The following is a 20,435-nucleotide window of genomic DNA, read 5'->3' on the forward strand; positions in this document are numbered from 1 at the left end:
TTTGTTTGTTTGTTTCATTTTCTTTGATTCTCTGCTAATTTCTGTGCATTAGATAAAACAGCCATTTCTCCCCATCTTGATAGAATGATCTGATATAAGAGATGAACCTTGTTGATCAGCCTGGCCCATGTACCTATCTTTCAAACTTTTGTGATTGTCTAAGCTATCTTCTTTGTTTTTAGTGGCTCACAATAGTTGAGTGTGTGCCAAGAACTGACAGTGTCCCAGAGGAAAGATCACAGTCAGCAATCAAATGCAAGCTGATTAGAGGTTGGACTCTCAGCCACCAGCAAGGAAAATATGTTGTTAAGCCCCATCCAGGGAGAAACTGGGAGATGGGAATTTTAGCTTGCTTCCCCTGTGCTGGGCCCAGATTTATAGTTGGGGAAGGAGGTGTTTCTGTGCTTGTTAAGGACTCTTTGTTTGCTATGGTGCTGTGGTACTTGTAAAAGCAGGCCCCTTTGGCTATTAGAACCAGATGATCCAGTAGCCTGTTCCTTGGCTGGCTACTGCAAAAGCTAGGCACTAAATGTATGCACAAGTTCCTTCTAGGGAGATACTGGGGACTTGGTTTTATTATTGGAGTGAACTGAAAGAAGGTATGAGAAGTGACCATCAGTTTCCCAGAACTGGGAAGTCTGCAGCCAGTCTCTAGTTGCCTGATAAATTAGAAGCCTGGCCCACAGGCAGCAACTTTTAAAGTATGTAGATAAACCTTTTCAGGGACAGACTGGGATTTTGTCTGTCCTTCTGTGCCACTGCAGTTGTTTCTTTTTTTCATAGTCTTGTGGGTCTCATGGACATAGCTTTCAGAGCTAGGTGTTTGGAGGCCCATACCTCCAGTGAAAGTCTTAAAAGTTGGAGCACTAGATGTGGAGTCCAAACTCTTCACTCTTCAGGGAGTAGCTAGGAGTTGAAGGTTCTATCTTGATTGTGACATTGTACCGGGGGGTGGGGTTTATGGTGACAATGTGTCTCAGACTTTCCTACCCATTTTGATGTGGTTATTTGCTCATTCTCACAATCTCTAGAGCCACTCAGCTAGTTTCTGACCTCCTTCAGAGGGAAGTGTTCACATGTGTCTGTATATTTGGGGCATCTGTGGGAGCAAGGAAGCTCAGGAGTCTCCTGTACCACCATCTTGGTCAACTCCAAACTAAACTCCCAGTTCCTTTCATTTGTTTTTGTCTTTATTTTATTTTTTATTTGAGAGAGAGAGAGAACACATGAGCCTGGGAGAGGGGCAGATAGGGAGAGAGAGAGAATCTTAAACAGGCTCCACATTCAGCATGGACTGAAGCAAGGTCTGATCCCGCAACCTTGGGACCATGACCTGAGCTAAAATCAACTGACTGAGCCTCCCAGGTGCCCCTCATTTATTTTTAGAAAAATTCTAAATTATATTTCCTGGAAGCATTCCACTTTGTTAAGTGGAAGACACAATGGCCTGAGCAGAAAAACAAAAGCAAATACTTCAAATGTGCTCCTACCAGTAAGGAGAAGTGTGGTAATGTCTGTCAGAGTAATAAAACCCAAGTTTTCAAAACTATTGGCGGTATATGTTACTGATATGACTTAAGTGAAGGCTGCCATCAAGAGCATCCTAAATCTCTTTCATATAGACTGCTATCAGGATGGATTTCTTCCTATCTGCATTTTGGTATTTCAGTTTTGTTCCTGTTTTGTTTTTAATTTTAATGCAGAGACTTTGTAATTACTGTGTATTGACTTCAGCCTACTGTGACACAGCAGATTCCCTCATTTGGTGGGTGAGCACTCCTTTCTAGCTATCTTATTTGGAATCTTGATAAGCACAGCTTCTGTATTTTCCCTCAGGAGAGGATCAGACAGAACAAAACCAACAACGGAGCCCCCATATTCAGTGAACAAACCTGGATATAGCCTCCACAAAGGCAAAGACGATATCTGTTAGATCACTATATATACCTAGAGCCTATACTATATATAGATCACTAGTATATACCTACAGCCTAGCACTGGACCTGGCACAAGGTACCCACTCAAAATAATGTGTTCATTCTGATCTAAATTTGAAACATTTAACTTCTCTTCCAGTTCAAGTGTTAGCTCTCCCCCTCCCCCAATCTATGTAGGCTCTATCTTGTCCAGTTTGGAAAGAAATATGTTTGATAGAGAACACAAAAACAAAATAGAGGCTCAAAATCTCTGCTTTCTCCCCATATTCAGTTACAACATCTGTCCCTAAGAATTGTGTTTCTCGCATGTTCACTTTCTCACATAAGAAATGCACTGGAGACAAATTACAATGAGCTTTCTAAAGCTACTGGTACTCATTTTCACTATTTAATTCCTGTGATTGCTCCACTACTATATCAAAGCATTTTCTCACCAGAGAAGGAGTTTAGATGGTGGATGATATAAGACAGTAGAAAGAGCATGGTACTTGGAGGCAGAAGGTTTGAGTTTAATTAAGCCTGGATTATTCAATTGCATGATCTGATCGTCCACGTGTTATCTCAAATTAGTAATTTCCCCTTCCTAAGTCATGGTTTCCTCATCTCCAAAGTGGGAATAAGACTAATAGTTTTGTACATGGTGATTTAAGAAATAAACATGAGGGGCGCCTGGGTGGCGCAGTCGGTTAAGCGTCCGACTTCAGCCAGGTCACGATCTCGCAGTCCGTGAGTTCGAGCCCCTCTGGGTTCGAGTCAGGCTCTGGGCTGATGGCTCGGGGCCTGGAGCCTGTTTCCGATTCTGTGTCTCCCTCTCTCTCTGCCCCTCCCCCGTTCATGCTCTGTCTCTCTCTGTCCCAAAAATAAATAAAAAACGTTGAAAAAAAAATTAAAAAAAAAAAAAAGAAATTAACATGAAAAAAAGGGAAGATTATACAAACTAAAAGCTGTGTATATAAATATCATCTAATGTCTTTCTAGCTCTTGTTAGTACTTCATACTCTATATCTGCCTTTGTTTGTTGTCTACCTATCTTACCACTAAAATATAAACTCCAAAAATTCTGCTTTTATAGACTTCATTCACTGCTTTATATACCATGCCTTGAAAAGTACTTAACTGGCACACAGTAGGTGCTAAAAACATTCACTGACTGACTCCATGAATAAACAAATGACCTCATTTTCAGGACTTTGCTAATAATAGATAGCATATCACTTTGACTCCTGATTTCGTTGGTTTTATTGATTTCCCCCTGCCAATTCTTCCTCCTCATAATCATGATGTTAGCATCTATTTGAGTGTTTACTTTGCCCTGAGAATTATACTCCCTTTTCATATTCTTTTGGAATGCACTCACCCCAACATCTCTGAGCTACTTGCACCATTTCCTGATGTTGGCCCAGTCATTATGCTGGATACACATCCTTTTGTACTCTTCCCTAAATCTTAGTGCTATCTCAGACTCTAGGAGTGTATGAGAGCAGAAACAGGAATTTCAGGCATTGTTTTATAGTGATGGTAATTAATAGATGCTTCTTGTGCTCCTAATACCACATATCTCAATCCAATGCAAAAGGAAACATGTAACCATGGATCTAGCCGGTGGCAGATATCTATGCCACCCTCTGATCTCCAGTTACTCAATAATAGTTTTATTGCAACTAGCACTTCCTATCTTGTGTTATTTACATATCGTATCTTTCTCACTGGATCATAAGTAAAGATTAATGGGGCATGAGTAAAGGGTTAATAAATTTTTTCTCTTTGCTCATGCAAGCTGACTTTAGGTGTACCTGGAAACCTCATGGATGTTATCCATGTTATCAGGTAGATTGGTATGGTTAAAATGCCCTCTGATTAGCAAATAGTATCTGAATTGGAAAACTATGAATGATGTATAAATTCCTAATGAAGCCATAGATTCTTGTGTGCTTGCAACCCAAAATTTATGCCTATAGAGCTATGAAAAGGGATAGTGGTTGGTTCTTCTCCTGAGACTGAGGATTCTTTGCCAGAATGGCTCCCATTCTTTGAAACCAGAGCTGTCGCTTGGGGCGGGGGTACAGCCCTTGGACTTCTGTGGAGATTCCCACTGATGCTGCCCTGCTAGTATGTTATGTTTCTCATCCTGTATCCTTCTAAGGGGCTACGGGCCAGGCATTGTAAGCATTTGAATTTAATTTAGTTATACCCCAAACTACCTGGAGAAGGCATTTTAAGGGCATAAAGGATCCAAGTTTTAACTGAACTAATTACTATTGAGAAGTGATCTATCAGGTCCTAGCATGAACAAGATCAAAACATCTCCATCTCTGAAATATCCTTACCTGAATTGAAAAGAGTGTATCATAAGTTTCTTTCTTTATATTTTTCATGTGGAGAGTGGAAAGTACTGTGGAGGAAAAGGAGACACTATGCATAAGTCCTGCTACAAGCACTGTAGGACAGAGGGGAGAATGGGCTTTCAGATACACAATGAAGAGCTGAGACTCCACACTCTTGCACATACACCTCACAAGTAGTTCTCATGAACACTTTATGGATTGTGGTTAATAACAAAGATATGATCCTGCATGTGGGTCTATACCTGCTCCATACAAAGTGCTTTCACATACATCCCTTCATTTAGCATTTACAATAAATTACCCAGACAATAAGGGCAGTTAAAATAAACTACATTATGCTGGTGAATAAATGAAACTGAGCCCAGAGTGGTGAATAGCCTAAGACCTAAACTTGACTATAGATCTCCTGACTTCTAATTCAGAACACTATCCTGCCTCTCCTACAAGATGCAGGATGCCAAAAGACAGTGGGGAGGCTGGCAGAGGAGAATAGGCCTGAGAGGCTGCTGGGTGAAAGAACTCCAAATAGCACTGTTCTCTGGCTCTACTTGTCTGCACATAGCCTTTTTCCATTTTCTTGAGTATTAATCCATACTTCCTCCTTATAATTCTATTCCATGTTTCCCTACTGTGTCTAGTCTCCAAACTTTTCTACCCCCTGTGCTCCTGGGGCTCAGTCCATGACAATACCATTTCTCTGACTCTGCTTCTCCTTCATGTTGTTCAGTCATAGCCATTTCACAACAATGAAGATAGTCTTTACTCTGGTCCCAGCCAAGCCCCATCTTGTCACCAGGGACTGAAGAGGATGGAGGAAGTGTCCTGCATTGTTGCGTTCTGGGGGTAATGGCTGGTACAGTAACAAGGTGAGGACTGGTTCCTTAACTCAGCCCCACCACTTTTCCCTAAAATCTATGGGGCCTCATCCATGGGAAATGGGAGAAATAAAGCACCAGAAGGACTCTTGTTCTGTTTCAGACTTCACTACTACAAAAAGGGTAAAGAGAAAAAGTACCATGTTTTAAGTGGCCTCTTTTCAGTTCTTTTCCATCATCAGCAGTCATAAGCATCACATTGATCCCTCTAGTGACCAGGGCCTATAGAGAAATTTGGTAAGGTAAATGAACTGTCCCTGGTCCCATGGGATCACTTCTCTCTAGAAAAAAAAATGATTGTAATAAAAATACTAGAATGAAGCTGAGGAATAGAGGAAAAGTCTAATTCCCTCATCCAACTACTTGTAAGTTAGTAGATTAGAACAAAAACATCATTCCTGCCTCAGCCACACTCAGGAAGGCCAAACTGACAATTAAAATGTCAGACCTAAAAAAAAATGTCAGACCTAAAGGAAGAGGCAGTGGGACTGTTTGCATTCACCTTAATACAGTGTCTTCCCTTAAGGACCTGAATCCTGCATTTTGTCTAGTGCATCAGAGAGCACCTCCTCCACACATGTGCTCAAATTAACCACACACTGTGGACCCAACTCACAGTACAGATTAGGGAACACACACACAAATGCTGGTTTTCCTTTGGGCAATGGCAAACTCAGGTAAATTCTGGTTTAGTCAATCTATGGTCACACTTTTTGCCTTGTGAGACTTTAATATCTCTACTTCAACTAGAAATAAATCTAGGAGATTCTAAATCAAAGAGAGAGAGAAGAGGCTAATAAACTTATCTACCTGAAAGGTAAAATACTGAGACTATGGCCATAAGTTCCAAGAAAAGCCAAAAGTGTGCCTTCTTGGGCCTGTGGATCACAATATCCTGAAGGTGGAACTATTCCTGCAATTATTCTAAGGCTACTTGTTGGCTATGAGAAGATGGTTTGTTTCTACCAAACTCTTCTGAAAAACTGGAAAGGGTGAGAGGTGAACAGAATGAGTGAGAAGAAACACCATGTCATATACGAATTACAGTAAAACTTCCACTACCATAGGTCTTATTAGATGCAACATTTCAAAGCTCTACCTCCAGTGAGCAATATGGCTTATTGGTAGGTAACCACATAGCTTCTCATTTAAACTAGAACTCTTGATAATGAAAAAAGGTGTTAACCAAGACTCATGGACCACTGCTCATAGAGACAGCAACAGATTCCACTTCTAGGGATGGTGAGCAACTTTGTTTCAGACTAACCATCCTGCTAATAACAACTAGATAAACTGGAACAAATTTTTTTTTAACTTATTTGAAGATACTAGATTTATACCAAAGCAAGACTTGAGTCAAGTTTCCAGAAAGTCAGGGAGCTTAGAGAGGTGAAGCTAGCATGTCTTATGTATTTTTCCTTGAGACATTGTCTAATTTCCAAAACATCAATTGAGAGGTTAAAAAATTGAGCAGATTTCCCAGCAATTTATGAGATGTGGGGAAATAAATTGTAGTTCATAGACTGCCAAGATGGAAGAGGGTCCATGACAATTCTAGGTTTTCAGCTGGGACCCAAAGGGCTATACCCTAGAAGAGAAGCTCAACAAGAATTAGACTTGCTTTCATAAGAATTGAAGCTCAGCTCCAAATCATTTCAGTTACCTTCTGGAAGCAAAAGTAATTCCATCTGAAAGATTACCAATAGCTTCAAATGATTTCAGTCATGTTTTCATAAATAAATTTGATTGAAAAATAATTAGGTATACCACAGGATATTATTTTACTTAAACCATGAGCCAAAAAGACAACAGAATAAATACATAGGGAACTAGATATTAGGTCCCTTAAACATATACTTTGAAATAACTATAATTAATATGTTCAAGGAATTTTTTAAAAATGGATAATTTGGGCCAAATGAAGCAAACTATAGAAAAGAATCAAATGAAAATTCTAGAACTAAAAAAATCACTATTTTTGAAATTAAAAACTAGGTTTAACATCAAAGTAGACAAAGCTGAAGAGAAAATTTATAAATTACAAGACATCTTAGAAAAAAACTATTCAAAAAAGAACAAAACAGCTATGTGGAATATGGTGAAAATATATAATTTTGTACAACAGAAGTCCTAGAGGAGAGGAGAGAGAAAATGGAGTTGACAGTTGCTGAAGATCTTCTGAAACTGATTAAAGACTTCAAGCCACATATTGAAGATTGCAAACACATATAAGCAGAATAAAAGTAGAAAGAAAACCACACTTAGCCAAATCTCAGTAAAGTTGATGAAAACCAAAAAGTAAATCTTCAAAGAAGCCAGAAGAAAAAGACATTTTACCTTCAAAGGAACAATAACTTTATCAATACTTGACTTTTTAATAGAAACAATGTACACCAGGGAATCACCAAAGAAAATAAATTGTCAATCTAGAATTCTACATACAGTAAAAATATCCTTCAAAATGAGGGTGAGCTAAGCACATTTTCAAAGAAGCAAAAAGTGAGAGAATTTGTTAACAGCATACCTGCAGTAAAGAAAATACAAATAGATATTCTTTAGGCAGAGGAAATGTAACAGAGACAAAGCTCAGAGATGCAGAGAGGAGAGAAAGGCCACAAAAAGTAAATTATGTGAGTAAATCTAATTGACTCCACACAATAATAAAAATAATAATATCTTGAGGGTATAAAATATATAGAGAATTAAGAGAAATAATAATAGTACTGAGGAAAGAAATGCAATTAAACTGTTCTCAGGTGCTTTCTTTGCCTTGGAATTGGCAAACATACTAATTTATATTAGACATTAATAATTCAGTATGAGGGGCGCCTGGGTGGCTCAGTCAGTTAAGCGGCCGACTTCGGCTCAGGTCATGATTTCGCGGTCGGTGAGTTTGAGCCCAGCGTCGGGCTCTAATGCTGACAGCTCAGAGCCTGGAGCCTGTTTCAGATTCTGTGTCTCCCTCTCTCTGACCCTCCCCCGTTCGTGCTCTGTCTCTCTCTGTCTCAAAAATAAATAAACGTTAAAAAAATAAAAAAAATAATTCAGTATGAATACTATAGTCACTATGGCCAATATGAAAAGTGAGAAATTTTTAACCAGTTAATACAGAAGAAAATGGAAAAATAAAAAATACTTAATCCAAAAGAAGAAAAAAAAAGAAGAGAAAAAAGACCATAGAACAGGTAGGACAAATAGAAAGTAACAGGATGATAGATTTAAATGCAACTGTCATTAATTATATTAAATGTAAACAGGCCAAATACCTCATTTAAGAGAAATAATTTTCATAATGGGCTAACAAAAATAAATTCTAATTATATCGTGCTGTATCTTAAACATATCCAGAATAACTGAAAGTAAAAGGATAGAAAAGTATGTATATACAAACACTAACCAAAAGACAGCTGTGATGTTCACAGAAAAGAAAAATATTTTAACATCACTCTTTACTTTACATAAGAGTTGTGTAGGTAGTTTCTTGTCCCCTCTCTAGGATATAAATGCATGGAAAAATCAAACTGGACCTTATTCATCTTCATATCATGCAAACTATAGCTACTCAGGATATGTTTGCTCCACAAACTAACAAAGTGAGAAAAGAAGTATGTAAATATGGAGGAAAATTAAAGGAGCACCTACCTTTTTAATATAGGACATGTATCTTTTATCCCGATGATATGAACCATATTCATTCTCAACCTGCACAGCAATGATGGGGCCTCCCTTTCCGTACTGAGGGTCAAGGAGACAAGAGTTTGCAAGTGAAGCTATTGATGGGGAAAGGCTGGATTTTCTCAATTTGCTGTTGCACACACATATTTAGAGTGTCATAAAAATAACCTATTCCTAAACTCAACTCGAAGTTACACTATAGTTCAGGCAATTTCTCTCACTCCAAAGTCAGTAGTCCCCTCTAGGAGGTCAACTGTTCTTAAAATCCTACCTTTTCTAGTATACCCTGTTAACAGACTCCCACCCCCTTTCTCTCCTAATTCAATGCATTAAGTGTGATGCTTCACACCTCTACTTCCATTCTTTCTACCTTAGCAACAGTTAATGAGTCAAGGGTCTCTCATCCCATATAAAGGTTGTCTCACCTCCTTCCCACTTCTCAGGAACTTCGCTTTTTCTGGAGTACTTTTCTGTCTTCTGTATTTTCACCTCCTTCTTTACTAAACCCTGCACATCATCATTAACTTGACTCAAAGTCCTCCATTTAAAATAACTTGCCTGGACCACTTACCCCTTCAGTTCCCACTATCTTGTCCTCTTCCCCTTCATGGACAAAGCCTGAAATATTTCTGCACTCACTCTTGACTTTTTATCCTTTCATTTACTCTTTTACTCACTTCCACTCTTTATATTCCACCTTTCCATTAACATTATCTTCTCTTTGCTAAGTTCAAACAATAAATTTTAATCCTAATTTACTATCATTCTCAGCAATATTTGACATCTTGGCTACCTTCTCCTTCTTGAAACCCTCTCTTCTGTGGTCTTTTGTTGCTCTCTCCTAGTTGTTGGCCTGCCTTCTGGTCACTACTCTTCAGTCTGTTTTGTGAGATCCTCTTGCCCTACTCACCTTTTAAATGTTGTGTTTCTCATGGTTCTCTATTAATCCCAACTCTGTGCTGGATCACATCCCCTTCTTCTCCCCTAATTATGCTCTCTTTCAAACATCTTCACATTTCCCATCCCTACTGACTCCTGTTTGTTGATGGTAACATGCTCAGTCATCCTTTATCTTTATAGCCCTCTCCAGTCCAGCCAATGTATTTCCTCTCCATATCTTGCACTTGCCACACCCTAGTCAAGCTTCATCGTGCTGACATCTGCATCTCCTCAACCTACTCTTGTGAATACATGGGCAATCATGAAGTACTCCTCCCAGCATGCAGAAACAAATAGTGTTGACTTCTAAGAAGTCATACAAACCATGCAAATAGGAATCTGGGCAACACCCAGGACTATGTATAAGTGCCACTGAAGTGTTTGCTCATTAAAACCTGTGATCACCATGGCCCAGGAGCAGCTGGGTGTAGAGTTGAAATGGAAGATTTTTTAGCAATCAAGAAATAACTGCATTGTATACTGATAGTGGGACAAGAGGACACAAGGCCCAAAAGAATGTTTCCCAAACCTTTAAATCTTATCCTCTGCTGACAAACGTTGAAAAACATTTTCAGAACCTGATTCTGTCTTCCCCTTTCCCATCCATCCAATTATGAATCTCACAGATTAGAGAATAGATAAGGAAGAGGGAAGATCCAAAAGTTGACCGTACCTGGGATCCGTAAGAGACCCTGAACTGGATTGACAGTTCTAAAAGAAGGCTATTCAGGTACAAGTGATAAAATGTTTTCAAAGACCTCCCAACCTCCTCAGGCCCTCATTTTGTGCTCATTAAGCAAGGTTCTGATTACTAATTTAGTTTTCTAAGAGGTTCAAGACTGAGAAGTCTGATTTGGGGTGGGCTGAGTACTCTAATTCAATGCTGCCCAGCATGCCCATGAAAATGCTCTGTATTTGCACTGTCTAATATGGTAGCAACCATCCAGACATGGCTCCTGAGCACTAAAAATGTGTTTAAATGAGGAAATAAATTTTTATTTTATTTTATTTTAATTAAGTTTAAGTAGCTACATGTGGCTATGGCTACCATACTGTACAGCATGACTCTAATCATTGTAGAAAATTATCTCTACTCTCCCCAAATGACACACTGATTCACACTCTTCAGTCATGTAGTGGTTGGTTTCTCTGAGTATGATTAGCTCTGAGATACTGACAATGTTAGGAACCAATTCTGTCCATAGTAAATTCAAATTCACACTCTGTGAAGCCCTGTCCTAGACATGTACATGTTTGCCATTGCCTCCATTCAATCTACAATACTATCTCTTTCAAATTATTACCATGAGAATGAAACAGGCTAGGTAAATGTTGATTACTTCACAGAAAGCTTGATACCTAGTAAATGTTATACTTTTGTTCCTTCCCCCTGTTCATCTTCTACCTAGTATACAGTCCTTTTTATATTTTCCAACCATTTTAGAAAAATAGTAGCACTAACCAATGAGTATGTTTGGAACCATCGTTTTATTTTGGTGGAGGGATATTAAAAAACAAATAAATTACAACTTCTACAAAATCACTGACCTAAGATCACCCATCTAATCTATTATGATGTGTGAAGTACTGATAAGTAGCTACTTTAGCAGCTAAATTAAGACATTTTGAGGATTATCATTAATTTCCTATTTATGGTGACTAAGGGCAAAGATATAAAGGAGAAGAGAAAACAAAAGTATACAGAGTGCAATATCAAGTGCACTGCCAGGGACAAGGCTTCCGGCGGGGCAGTAGATAGGAAATATGCCTAAAATCAGGATAATAAAAATCTAATATTTCTTAAATAAGGAATTAGAAGGAGCTGCTATATACACTCCTGTTTCTGCGTGATAGAAAATAGGCTAGCCCTATCTAGGAAATCAATTCAGGTAATTACTTCCCTTGGTCATAGGAATGGAGAATTGGGTTTTACCTGGAGTGGTACTATCTTGGGAATAAGCTCATCAAAATAGTGGTTCATTGCTTTAGTGAAGCCCTTGTAAGTTGTTCTCAGCTTCATTTTTGGATCCTGGAGTAACCAGCTAGAATTAAAAACATGGGAATAATTCTTGAGGTAGCAAAGAGCAATAAGAAGTGTTCAAGCATTTGGCTGGAAAACATGGACAGTCACACTGGAACAGTATATTTTGAGATCTTAATCCATCTTTAAGAAAAAGCAATCTATGTTCCAGTTATAAATAGCTCAGCACTTTAGCCACCTCTTTTCTCAAAAATACACATAAAAGCTGTGTAATGATGAAATGATCCAGACCAGAGTCATCAAGCTGCAGCCCACAGGATAAATTAGACCCATTGTCTGCTTGTGTAAATAAAGTTTTATTGGAACACACTACACCCATTTGTTTATTTATTGTCACAGCTGTGCTCCTGCTACAACACCAGGACTGAATAGTCACAACAGACAATGTATGTGGCCCTTAAAGCTGAAACTATTTATTATCTTGCCTTTTACAGAAAAGGTTTGCCAACCCCTAGTCAGGAGTGAGATTTTTATAAAGCAGTTTCAAAGTTTTTAAAAAATGCTTTGGTGGAACATTATTTGGCCATAAAAAAGGAATGAAGACCTGTATATGCTACAGCATGGATGAACTTTGAAAACATTATGCTAAGCAAAGAAGTCAGTTACAAAAGGTCACATATTGTATAATTCCACTTATATGAAATATACACCCTTTAGGTGACAAAAAAGTCTAGAACTAGAAAGTGGTGATGATTGCTCAACATTTTTCATGTACTTAATTGCCACAAAACTGTGTACTTTCAAATGGTAAATTTTATGCTGTGTATTTTACCACAGTTAGAAAACAAGTAGAAGCTAGCAAAAGGGAAAACCTCTCTTTAAAAAGAGATAATCAACTCAATTTATTACCATTTGTACAGCCATCACAAAAACTAGAACTTAAAAAGGTATTACTTAAGTGGTAGCCATTACTTTTTATTAAAATAAAAAAAACATGCTTTATCTTATTTACACTGCAGAAATGAGATGGAGATTTATATAAAACAAATACATAGTATGTAAATCCCAGTATATTGAAGTTCATTTTCTATGTCACTAAATGGAAAAGAATAGTGTAGTTTAAAAATGTACACTGAAAACCAGCCAAACCCTTTGCTCTAACTTCCATTTGAATGTGGTAGGGCCCCACATGGAGTCATGGCCAGGGGCCTCAGACTACTACTTACCTAGGCAAGCCTCCAAGGTCTAAGTCGCTACCAATATAGAGGCCTGGACACAGAATGACCCACAGCCCCACCTCTGAAGCAATGGATATAAAAGCCCTGGGAAGTGAAGCAATAAAGATAATTTATTATTTAGGCTGAGGCCTGGAATCACTGCTATTTTGCTCTCTGAGGTCTCTGCTTGAGGTCAGAATGGGAGGAACTCCCAGCCTGGTCTACAAAAGTCTTTGTAGGTGACATGAACCAAAGGGACATGGAGCCCTACACTTGACAGGAAAGGGGCTCATTCAAGGTGCTAGAAAGCAGGACAGGAAGTGAAAGTCCAAAAATCCTAAACCAGACACCCACCTTCCCTCCTGAACACACTCCTCCCCATGTATCTCCCACCACCACAAAAGAAAGCCATCTAAGGCAGACTCCTACAAATCTTGCTCTGCCTTCTTCCTCGTATCCTACTTTTAGTCACCAAATCCTGTTTATTCCTCCTACCTAATGTTTTCAAATGTGAAACTCCTCTTAATTTCTAGTGCTACCACATTTGTTAAATAACTCATTTCACATGTGCATTATTACAATGGTTTTCTGACTTCTTTCCTTCCTTCTTCTTACCTTCTTCCAGGCTTCTTCAGTTATGTCCATAATCATCAACAACAAAAGTAGGAGTTAATTTTTACCTCATATCACCATCCCGCATACAGCTCAATTCTTTAGGACTATTATTTTATTTGACGATTCTGTGAACTAGGTATCAATATCATCTCCATTTTACAGATAGGAAAATAAAAGCTCAAATAAGTCAGAGCTTCCTACATGTGACATTTTGAGCTAAAAGTACAATCAGGCAGAGAGCTTCCAGAAATGAAATATCAACTACAATATTATTCTGCCTCTTTAAAATGCTCCTGGCACAATCGTTCTAAACGCACAAATTTCCCAAATTAAAATTCTTCAAATGACTCCCAATGCCTTCAGAAAGATTCCAAATTCTGTAACATGGTAAATATAAAGGCAAGATGTGGTCTACTATATCTCCAGCTTTGTTTTTTGGCACTTTTTCTACTTAAATTAGTAGGACAACCAGACATATTATTTGCAGTTTCCAGAAAATATAATCAGTTAATCACCAAAGCCATTCCCTTTTCTTCCTGGGCTCACAGACTGACTACATCTCCTAGCCTCCCATGCACTGAGGTATTTGTATGTGACTAACTTTAAGCCAACAGGATGAACAGGAGGGATGCATTATAATTTCCTAAAAAGATTCTCCATGCTCTTTCTTCCACTTGCTGGCTTGATGCAGACAAGAGTAGCAGTCTGGAAGCTATGTGATGAAGATGGTGAAGTCACAAGACAGAAAGACCCTGAATCTCTCAATTATTTCTTGGAAGAGACATAATGCTTACCAGGAATGGTGATTTTAGATTTTACTTAAATGAAAATAAACCTTTATTGATAAAGATGTTGATACTTGCTACAGAAGCTAACATCACCTTAATTAATGTAAAATGTTCTCACATCTCTAACTTTGCCTTCATGGGACCCTCTACCTGAAATACCATTCAGCCCCCTCTAGCAAACTTCTGCTCAACATTTTAATTTATTTCAGCTATAACTTCACTGTTGTCTTCCCTGATCTGTTCCCCTAGTTTGGGTTGTGTGTTCTTAGTATATTATTTGTCTCTTTCCCTGTAGACAATCCTTAGTCTTGACAGCACAAAGTGTATTATCTGTATATCTCCAGCACCAAAGACAATGTCTTAACTACAGCAGATAGTAAACACGTATGTGTTAACAAACAATTATAGACCTTCTCAACTTAAGATAGAGTTACATCCCAATAAATCCATCATAAGTTAAAAATATTATGTCAAAAATGCATTTAATACATATAATGTACTGAACATGGCAGTTTAGCTTAACATACTCTAAAATGTGCTCAGAACACTTACATTAGCCTACAGATGGGCTAAATCACCTAACATAGAGCCTATTTTATAATAAAATATTGAATATCTCATGTAACTTATTGAATGCTATATTGAAAATGAAAAACAGAATGGTCGTATGGGTACAGAATGGTTGCATATCAGCTGTTTGCCCTCATGACTGCAAGGCTGACTGGGAGGGTGAGCTGACTGCTATCCAGCATCATAAGAGTGTATAGTACAACATATTGCTAGTCTGGGAAAAGATCAAAATTCAAAATCTGAAGTACAGTTTCTACTAAATGCATGTCACTTTCACACCATCATAAAGTGAAAACACCATTTTAAGCTGGAGACTGTACTCTGCTGTGTCATATCTTAGAAACACTGTAAACTATAGCCCAGAAATATCCTCTAATAACTGAGAAAGCAGGTTCTTCATGATAGATTAAAACTACAGCACTCAAGATGTGGACCTTCTAAATCACACTGTAAGTAAAATGCACCACAGATATTAAGGTCTAAGCTCTACTGCAAGTTAATAGATTCACTGCTCTAGAGGGTTTCAAACCAGGGAACAAAATTATCAGAGCTTCCTGATGATTCTCCAAACAGAAAATAAGGTGGTTTTGTTCATCTGATCCTGTAGAGTCAAACCCCTATCTTTAGGCCATAGATAGGGCCTCCACATTAAGACATACATGAAATCCAGGTTTGCAGTAAAATAAAACCAGCCCTTTCTTGGCTCATGAAGGTTCCAGGGAATATGCCTGCAATGGAAAAAAAAATAAATATAAAAATCTTTTACCTTATTTGCCCTTATTCCATACTGATTCCTCCAGTTTTAATATAGCAGCTGAGCTATCTCTACTGTGAAGGAAATTGAAGATTTCAACAGCCAATCCTCTGTGTGAATGCACTTTGTATTAACTTCAAAATCTCCTCCTTTAAATGCCACTGCAGATCTAAGCAGCCAATATTGCTCCTTGATTCTGAACTTCAGGTAAGACAGATTTGTATGTAATGTCATCTGGGGTGCAACCACAAATTTTAAAAAATACTAATGAAAACATATAAAAATTTAAATCCATATCTATAATGGCAAAAAAAGAAAATCACTAGCCATAAAACAGAAACCAGAAAGAGCTGAAAAGTTTATAGAACCGGAGTATAGTTTTCTTTAAATGAATAAAATAAAAGCCAGCAAGCAACAGTACAAGATTCATAATACCCAGGATCCATTAAGAAAATTATTAGGCATGCAAAAACAAACAAACAAACAAAACAAAACAGGAGAATGTGATGGAAACCAGAAAAAAATATCTAGAAATAGAAACAAACACAGAAATGACATATAGGATAAAACTAGCAGAAAAAAATACTTATAAGGTATAACAAATATTTACCATATCTTTAATAGGTAAAAGGAATGCATAACCATGATGAGGAAAAAAATGGAAGATATAAAAAAGACCCAAATGGAACTTCTAAAAATTTAAGAATACAGTATCTGGAATAAAAAAAAATATTCTGGATACTATCAACAGCAGGAAATGAAAAGTACTGGCTGAGACAAACAGCAGAGTAGATACAATAGAATAAATGGTCAGATCAAAGAAACTATCCAAAATGGAAAATAGAAAAAAAGAAGACTAAAAATAAAAATGAACACAGCATCAGGGATATGTGGTTTCTTACCAAGAAGTCTAACATACATGGAATTAGAGTCCTGGGGGAAAAAGGGGGGGCAGGCAAAAATATTAGCAGGAATAGAGCCACAATTTTACAAAATTTGATGAAAACTATAAACCTACATTTTTAAGAATTTCAGTGAACCACAAGCAGAATTTTTAAGTAGATCTACACCATAGCACATCAGAATCAAATTGCTGAAAACCAGTGGAAGAGAGGAAATCTTAAAATCAGCCAAAGGAGGGGGAAAAAGATGAGAAATACAACAGATTTGTCATCAGATAATGTGCAAGTCAGGAGACAATGAAGAAATATTTTTTTGAAGTACTTAAATTAAAAACAAAAACAAAAATAAACCTTATCAACCTAGAATTCTATACTCAGTGAATTTATCCCTCAAAATAGAAGATGGAAAAAATCAACTTTTAAAAAAAACAAAAGCTAAGAGAATTCACTACCAACAGACTTGTACTATAAGAAATTCCAAAGGAAGCTCTTCTGCAGAAGGAAATAATACCATGTGGAAATTGTAATCTATACAAAGGAATGAAGAGCACCAAAAATGGTAAATATGTACATAAATGAAAAAGTTATTTTATCACTATAAATTTCTTTCAAATATAAGTAGATGTTCAAAGCAGAAAAATAGCAATGTATTATGAATTTTATGTCTTATAAAACACAAAGTACATGACACAATACAGCACAAAAGTTGAGGAAAGTGAAATGGAAGCATACCACTGTAAGATTCTATACTGATAGCTTTATATTTGCAGAAAAGAAAGGAAGCAAATCATGAATTTAATTTAAGAATTTAAATACAGAACTTTACATAAAAACTTTGGGAAAAAAATCCAGGATCCTCAAAAACTAACTTAATTCCATACCACACTTTCAACAATGGATGGATCATCCATATATAAAACCAATATGGAAACACTGTAATTTAACTATATATTAAACCAGATGAGCCTATTAGACATATGTAGAACATTCCATCCAACAGCAACAGAACACACATTCTTGTCAAGTGCACATGGAACATTCTCCAAAATAGATCATATGCAAAGCCATGAAACAAATTAAAAAAAAAAATTTAAGAATGAAATCCTATCAATCATCTTTTCTGACCACAATGGTATGAAACTAGAAATCAATTATAAGAAAAAAACTGTAAAATTCACAAACATGTAGAAATTAAACAACATAAATAAATGGAAAGATATTCCATACCCTAGGATTAGAAGAATTAATATCGTTAAAATGCTATACCACCCAAAGCAATCTACAGATTCAATTCAATCTCTACAAACATTAAAATGGCATTTTTCACAAAAATAAAAAAATCCTAAAATTTGTATGAAACTACAAAAGACTGAATAGCCAAATTAATCTTGAAAAAGAACAAAGCTGGAGGTATCACAATTCCTGATGTCAAACTATATTACACAGTATCACAATAGTGTAGAATTGGCACAAAAATAGACATATAGGTCAATGGAACAGTATAGAAAGACCAGAAATAAGCCCATGCCCATATGGTCAATTAACTTAAGACAAAACACTTAAGAATATACAATGGAGATAGGGTAGTCTCTGCAATAAATGGTGTTGGGAAAGCAAGACAGCCATATACAAATGAAAGAACTAGCTCTCTTACACCACACAAAAATCACTCAAAATGGATTAAAGACATAAATGTTAAGATGTGAAACAACAGAAGTTCTAAGAAAAAACAAGGGTAAAGTCCTTGACATCAGCCTTGGCAATGATTTTTTGAATTTGGCACCAAAAACAAAGGCTACAAAAGCAAAAATAAACAAGTGGGACTACTTCAGACTAAAAGACTTCTGCATAGCCAGGGAAACCAGTAGCAAAATGAGAAGGCAACCTTGATTGAATGGCAGAAAATATTTGCAAACCTGAAAATCTAATAGAATTTGAAAATTTGATTAGGGGTTAACATCCAAAGTATACAAGGAAATCATACAACTAAATAGCAAAAAACAACCCAATTTAAAAACAGGCAAAGAACCTGTATAAACAGGTACATGAAAGGGTACTCAACATTTCTAATCATCAGAAAAATGCAAATCAAAACCACAATGAGGTATCACCTCACAGCCGTTAGGGTGTCTAATATCAAAAAGACAATATATCACAAAGGTTGGTAAGGATATGGATAAAAAGGTATACTTGTTGCACTGTTAGTGGAAATATAAATTGGTTCAGCCACTATGGAATACAATATGGACTTTCCTCAAGAAATTAAAAATAGAAATATCATATGATGCAGCAATCCTATTTCTGGGTATACATCCAAAGGAAATGAAATCATTATCTCAAAGAAATACTTGTAGTCTCATGCTTATAGCAGCATTATTCACAATAACCAAAGTATGGGAACAACCTAAGTGTCCAATGACAAATAAATGGATTGAGAAAATGTGATACACACACACACACACACACACACACAGTAATAATTTTTAGTTTTTAAAAAAAAAAGGAAATCCTGTTATTTATGACAACATAAATGAACTTGCAGGGCATTATGCTAGGTGAAGTAAACCAGACAGCAAAAGAGAAATACCATATGGTATCACTTATATGTGGAATCTTAAAATAAAATTTAAAAAAATGATCTCATAGAAATAGAACACAATAGAGGCTTCCAGGGACTGAGGGGTGGGGGAAAGGGGAAGAGATTGGTAAAAGGGTACAAATTTTCAATTATAAGATAAATAAAATCTGTGGATCTTATGTGTAATGTAACCATAGTTGATAATACTATATTGTAGAACTAAAATTTGTTAAGGGAGTAGGACTTAATTGTTCTCACCAAAACAAACAAACAAAGATAAATATGTGAGGTGATGGATGTGTTAATTAACTGGATTATAGGTTGGAATCTTTTCACAATGTATACATATATCAAATCATCACATGGTATATTTTAAATATATTACAGTGACTCCCTCTGGGGGAGGGGAAGGAGTGCTGCTATCAGTGCTCAGTTAATGGCCAAGAGGCTCAGGTGGACTCTTCAGGGGCATCCTGCTGTGGGGCAACTGTGTGGCAGGTGTGTGGCCTACCTGCCCACCTGAGCCTACTTGTGCACCCCAGTTCAGGAGGGTCCTCTTGGATCTGAGAGTGGACACTGGTCACAGATGAGGTGCAGAGATAACTTATCAGGGAAAGGATCCAGTACTTTAAGAGGAAGGGCTTCAGGCTGGGGATGAAGATGCTGCAGGTGCCAGACAGCATCTTTGCTGAGCATTACCATGGCCTACAACCTGCAGAGAAAAACTTCCTACCTACTGTTCAACAGCTACAGGAGTTCTGGCCCCACAGTGGTCATGGCCTGCAAGGCCATGGTCTGGGAAGACCCCAACATGGTCCACACCAACTCAGCTGAGGTCACCCCTGGCACCACTGTGGAGACTTTATTGTCCACATCAGCAAGAGTGTCATCCACACCAGAAACTCTGTAGAAGGGACCCCGAGAAAGATCCAGCTGAGCTTCCAAAGCAATGAGTTGGTGAATTGGGCAGATGAGAGCCACCACAGCAGCATTTACCCATCCTGAGCACTAAAGGTGACTTCAGCTGCCCCAGCATCTTCCCAGGACCAACTACCTCTGTAAACAAGAACTTGAGCCCACATCCAAGTTCTACTCATTTGTTACAAATCACTTCCTTGTCCACCTCCTGCTCCACCCCAGGCCACAGGAGTCTGAGCCACCAATTTTATGTGCCTATCAGTGTCTTAAGCCAACAAGATATTGGACCTAATCCTTTCTGTACCAAAGGGCCAGACAACCTAAGGGCCATCTCCAAAAGT

General features: G+C 37.5%; 1 protein-coding gene and 1 pseudogene across 1 annotated transcript in view; one reads left to right on the forward strand and one right to left on the reverse strand.

Moving 5' to 3' along the window:
• Window positions 1–20,435, reverse strand: part of LOC109250318 (beta-galactosidase-1-like protein 2) — a 57,957-nt gene that overhangs the window by 27,951 nt on the left and 9,571 nt on the right. Inside the window, exons 3-8 of the mRNA XM_019421327.2 lie at window positions 15,602–15,670; window positions 12,979–13,074; window positions 11,705–11,813; window positions 8,800–8,892; window positions 5,298–5,379; window positions 4,265–4,329 (exon numbers count right to left, since the gene is read on the reverse strand). Of these exons, the coding sequence (XP_019276872.2) occupies window positions 4,265–4,329; window positions 5,298–5,379; window positions 8,800–8,892; window positions 11,705–11,813; window positions 12,979–13,074; window positions 15,602–15,670 (514 nt within the window). The remainder of the gene's footprint in view (window positions 1–4,264; window positions 4,330–5,297; window positions 5,380–8,799; window positions 8,893–11,704; window positions 11,814–12,978; window positions 13,075–15,601; window positions 15,671–20,435) is intronic.
• On the forward strand, window positions 19,831–20,181 carry LOC109250311 (nucleoside diphosphate kinase, mitochondrial-like; annotated as a pseudogene).

This window comes from Panthera pardus, unplaced genomic scaffold (genome assembly GCF_024362965.1).
Source record: "Panthera pardus isolate Hobbes unplaced genomic scaffold, ASM2436296v1 HiC_scaffold_12, whole genome shotgun sequence".
Lineage (NCBI taxonomy): Eukaryota > Metazoa > Chordata > Mammalia > Carnivora > Felidae > Panthera > Panthera pardus.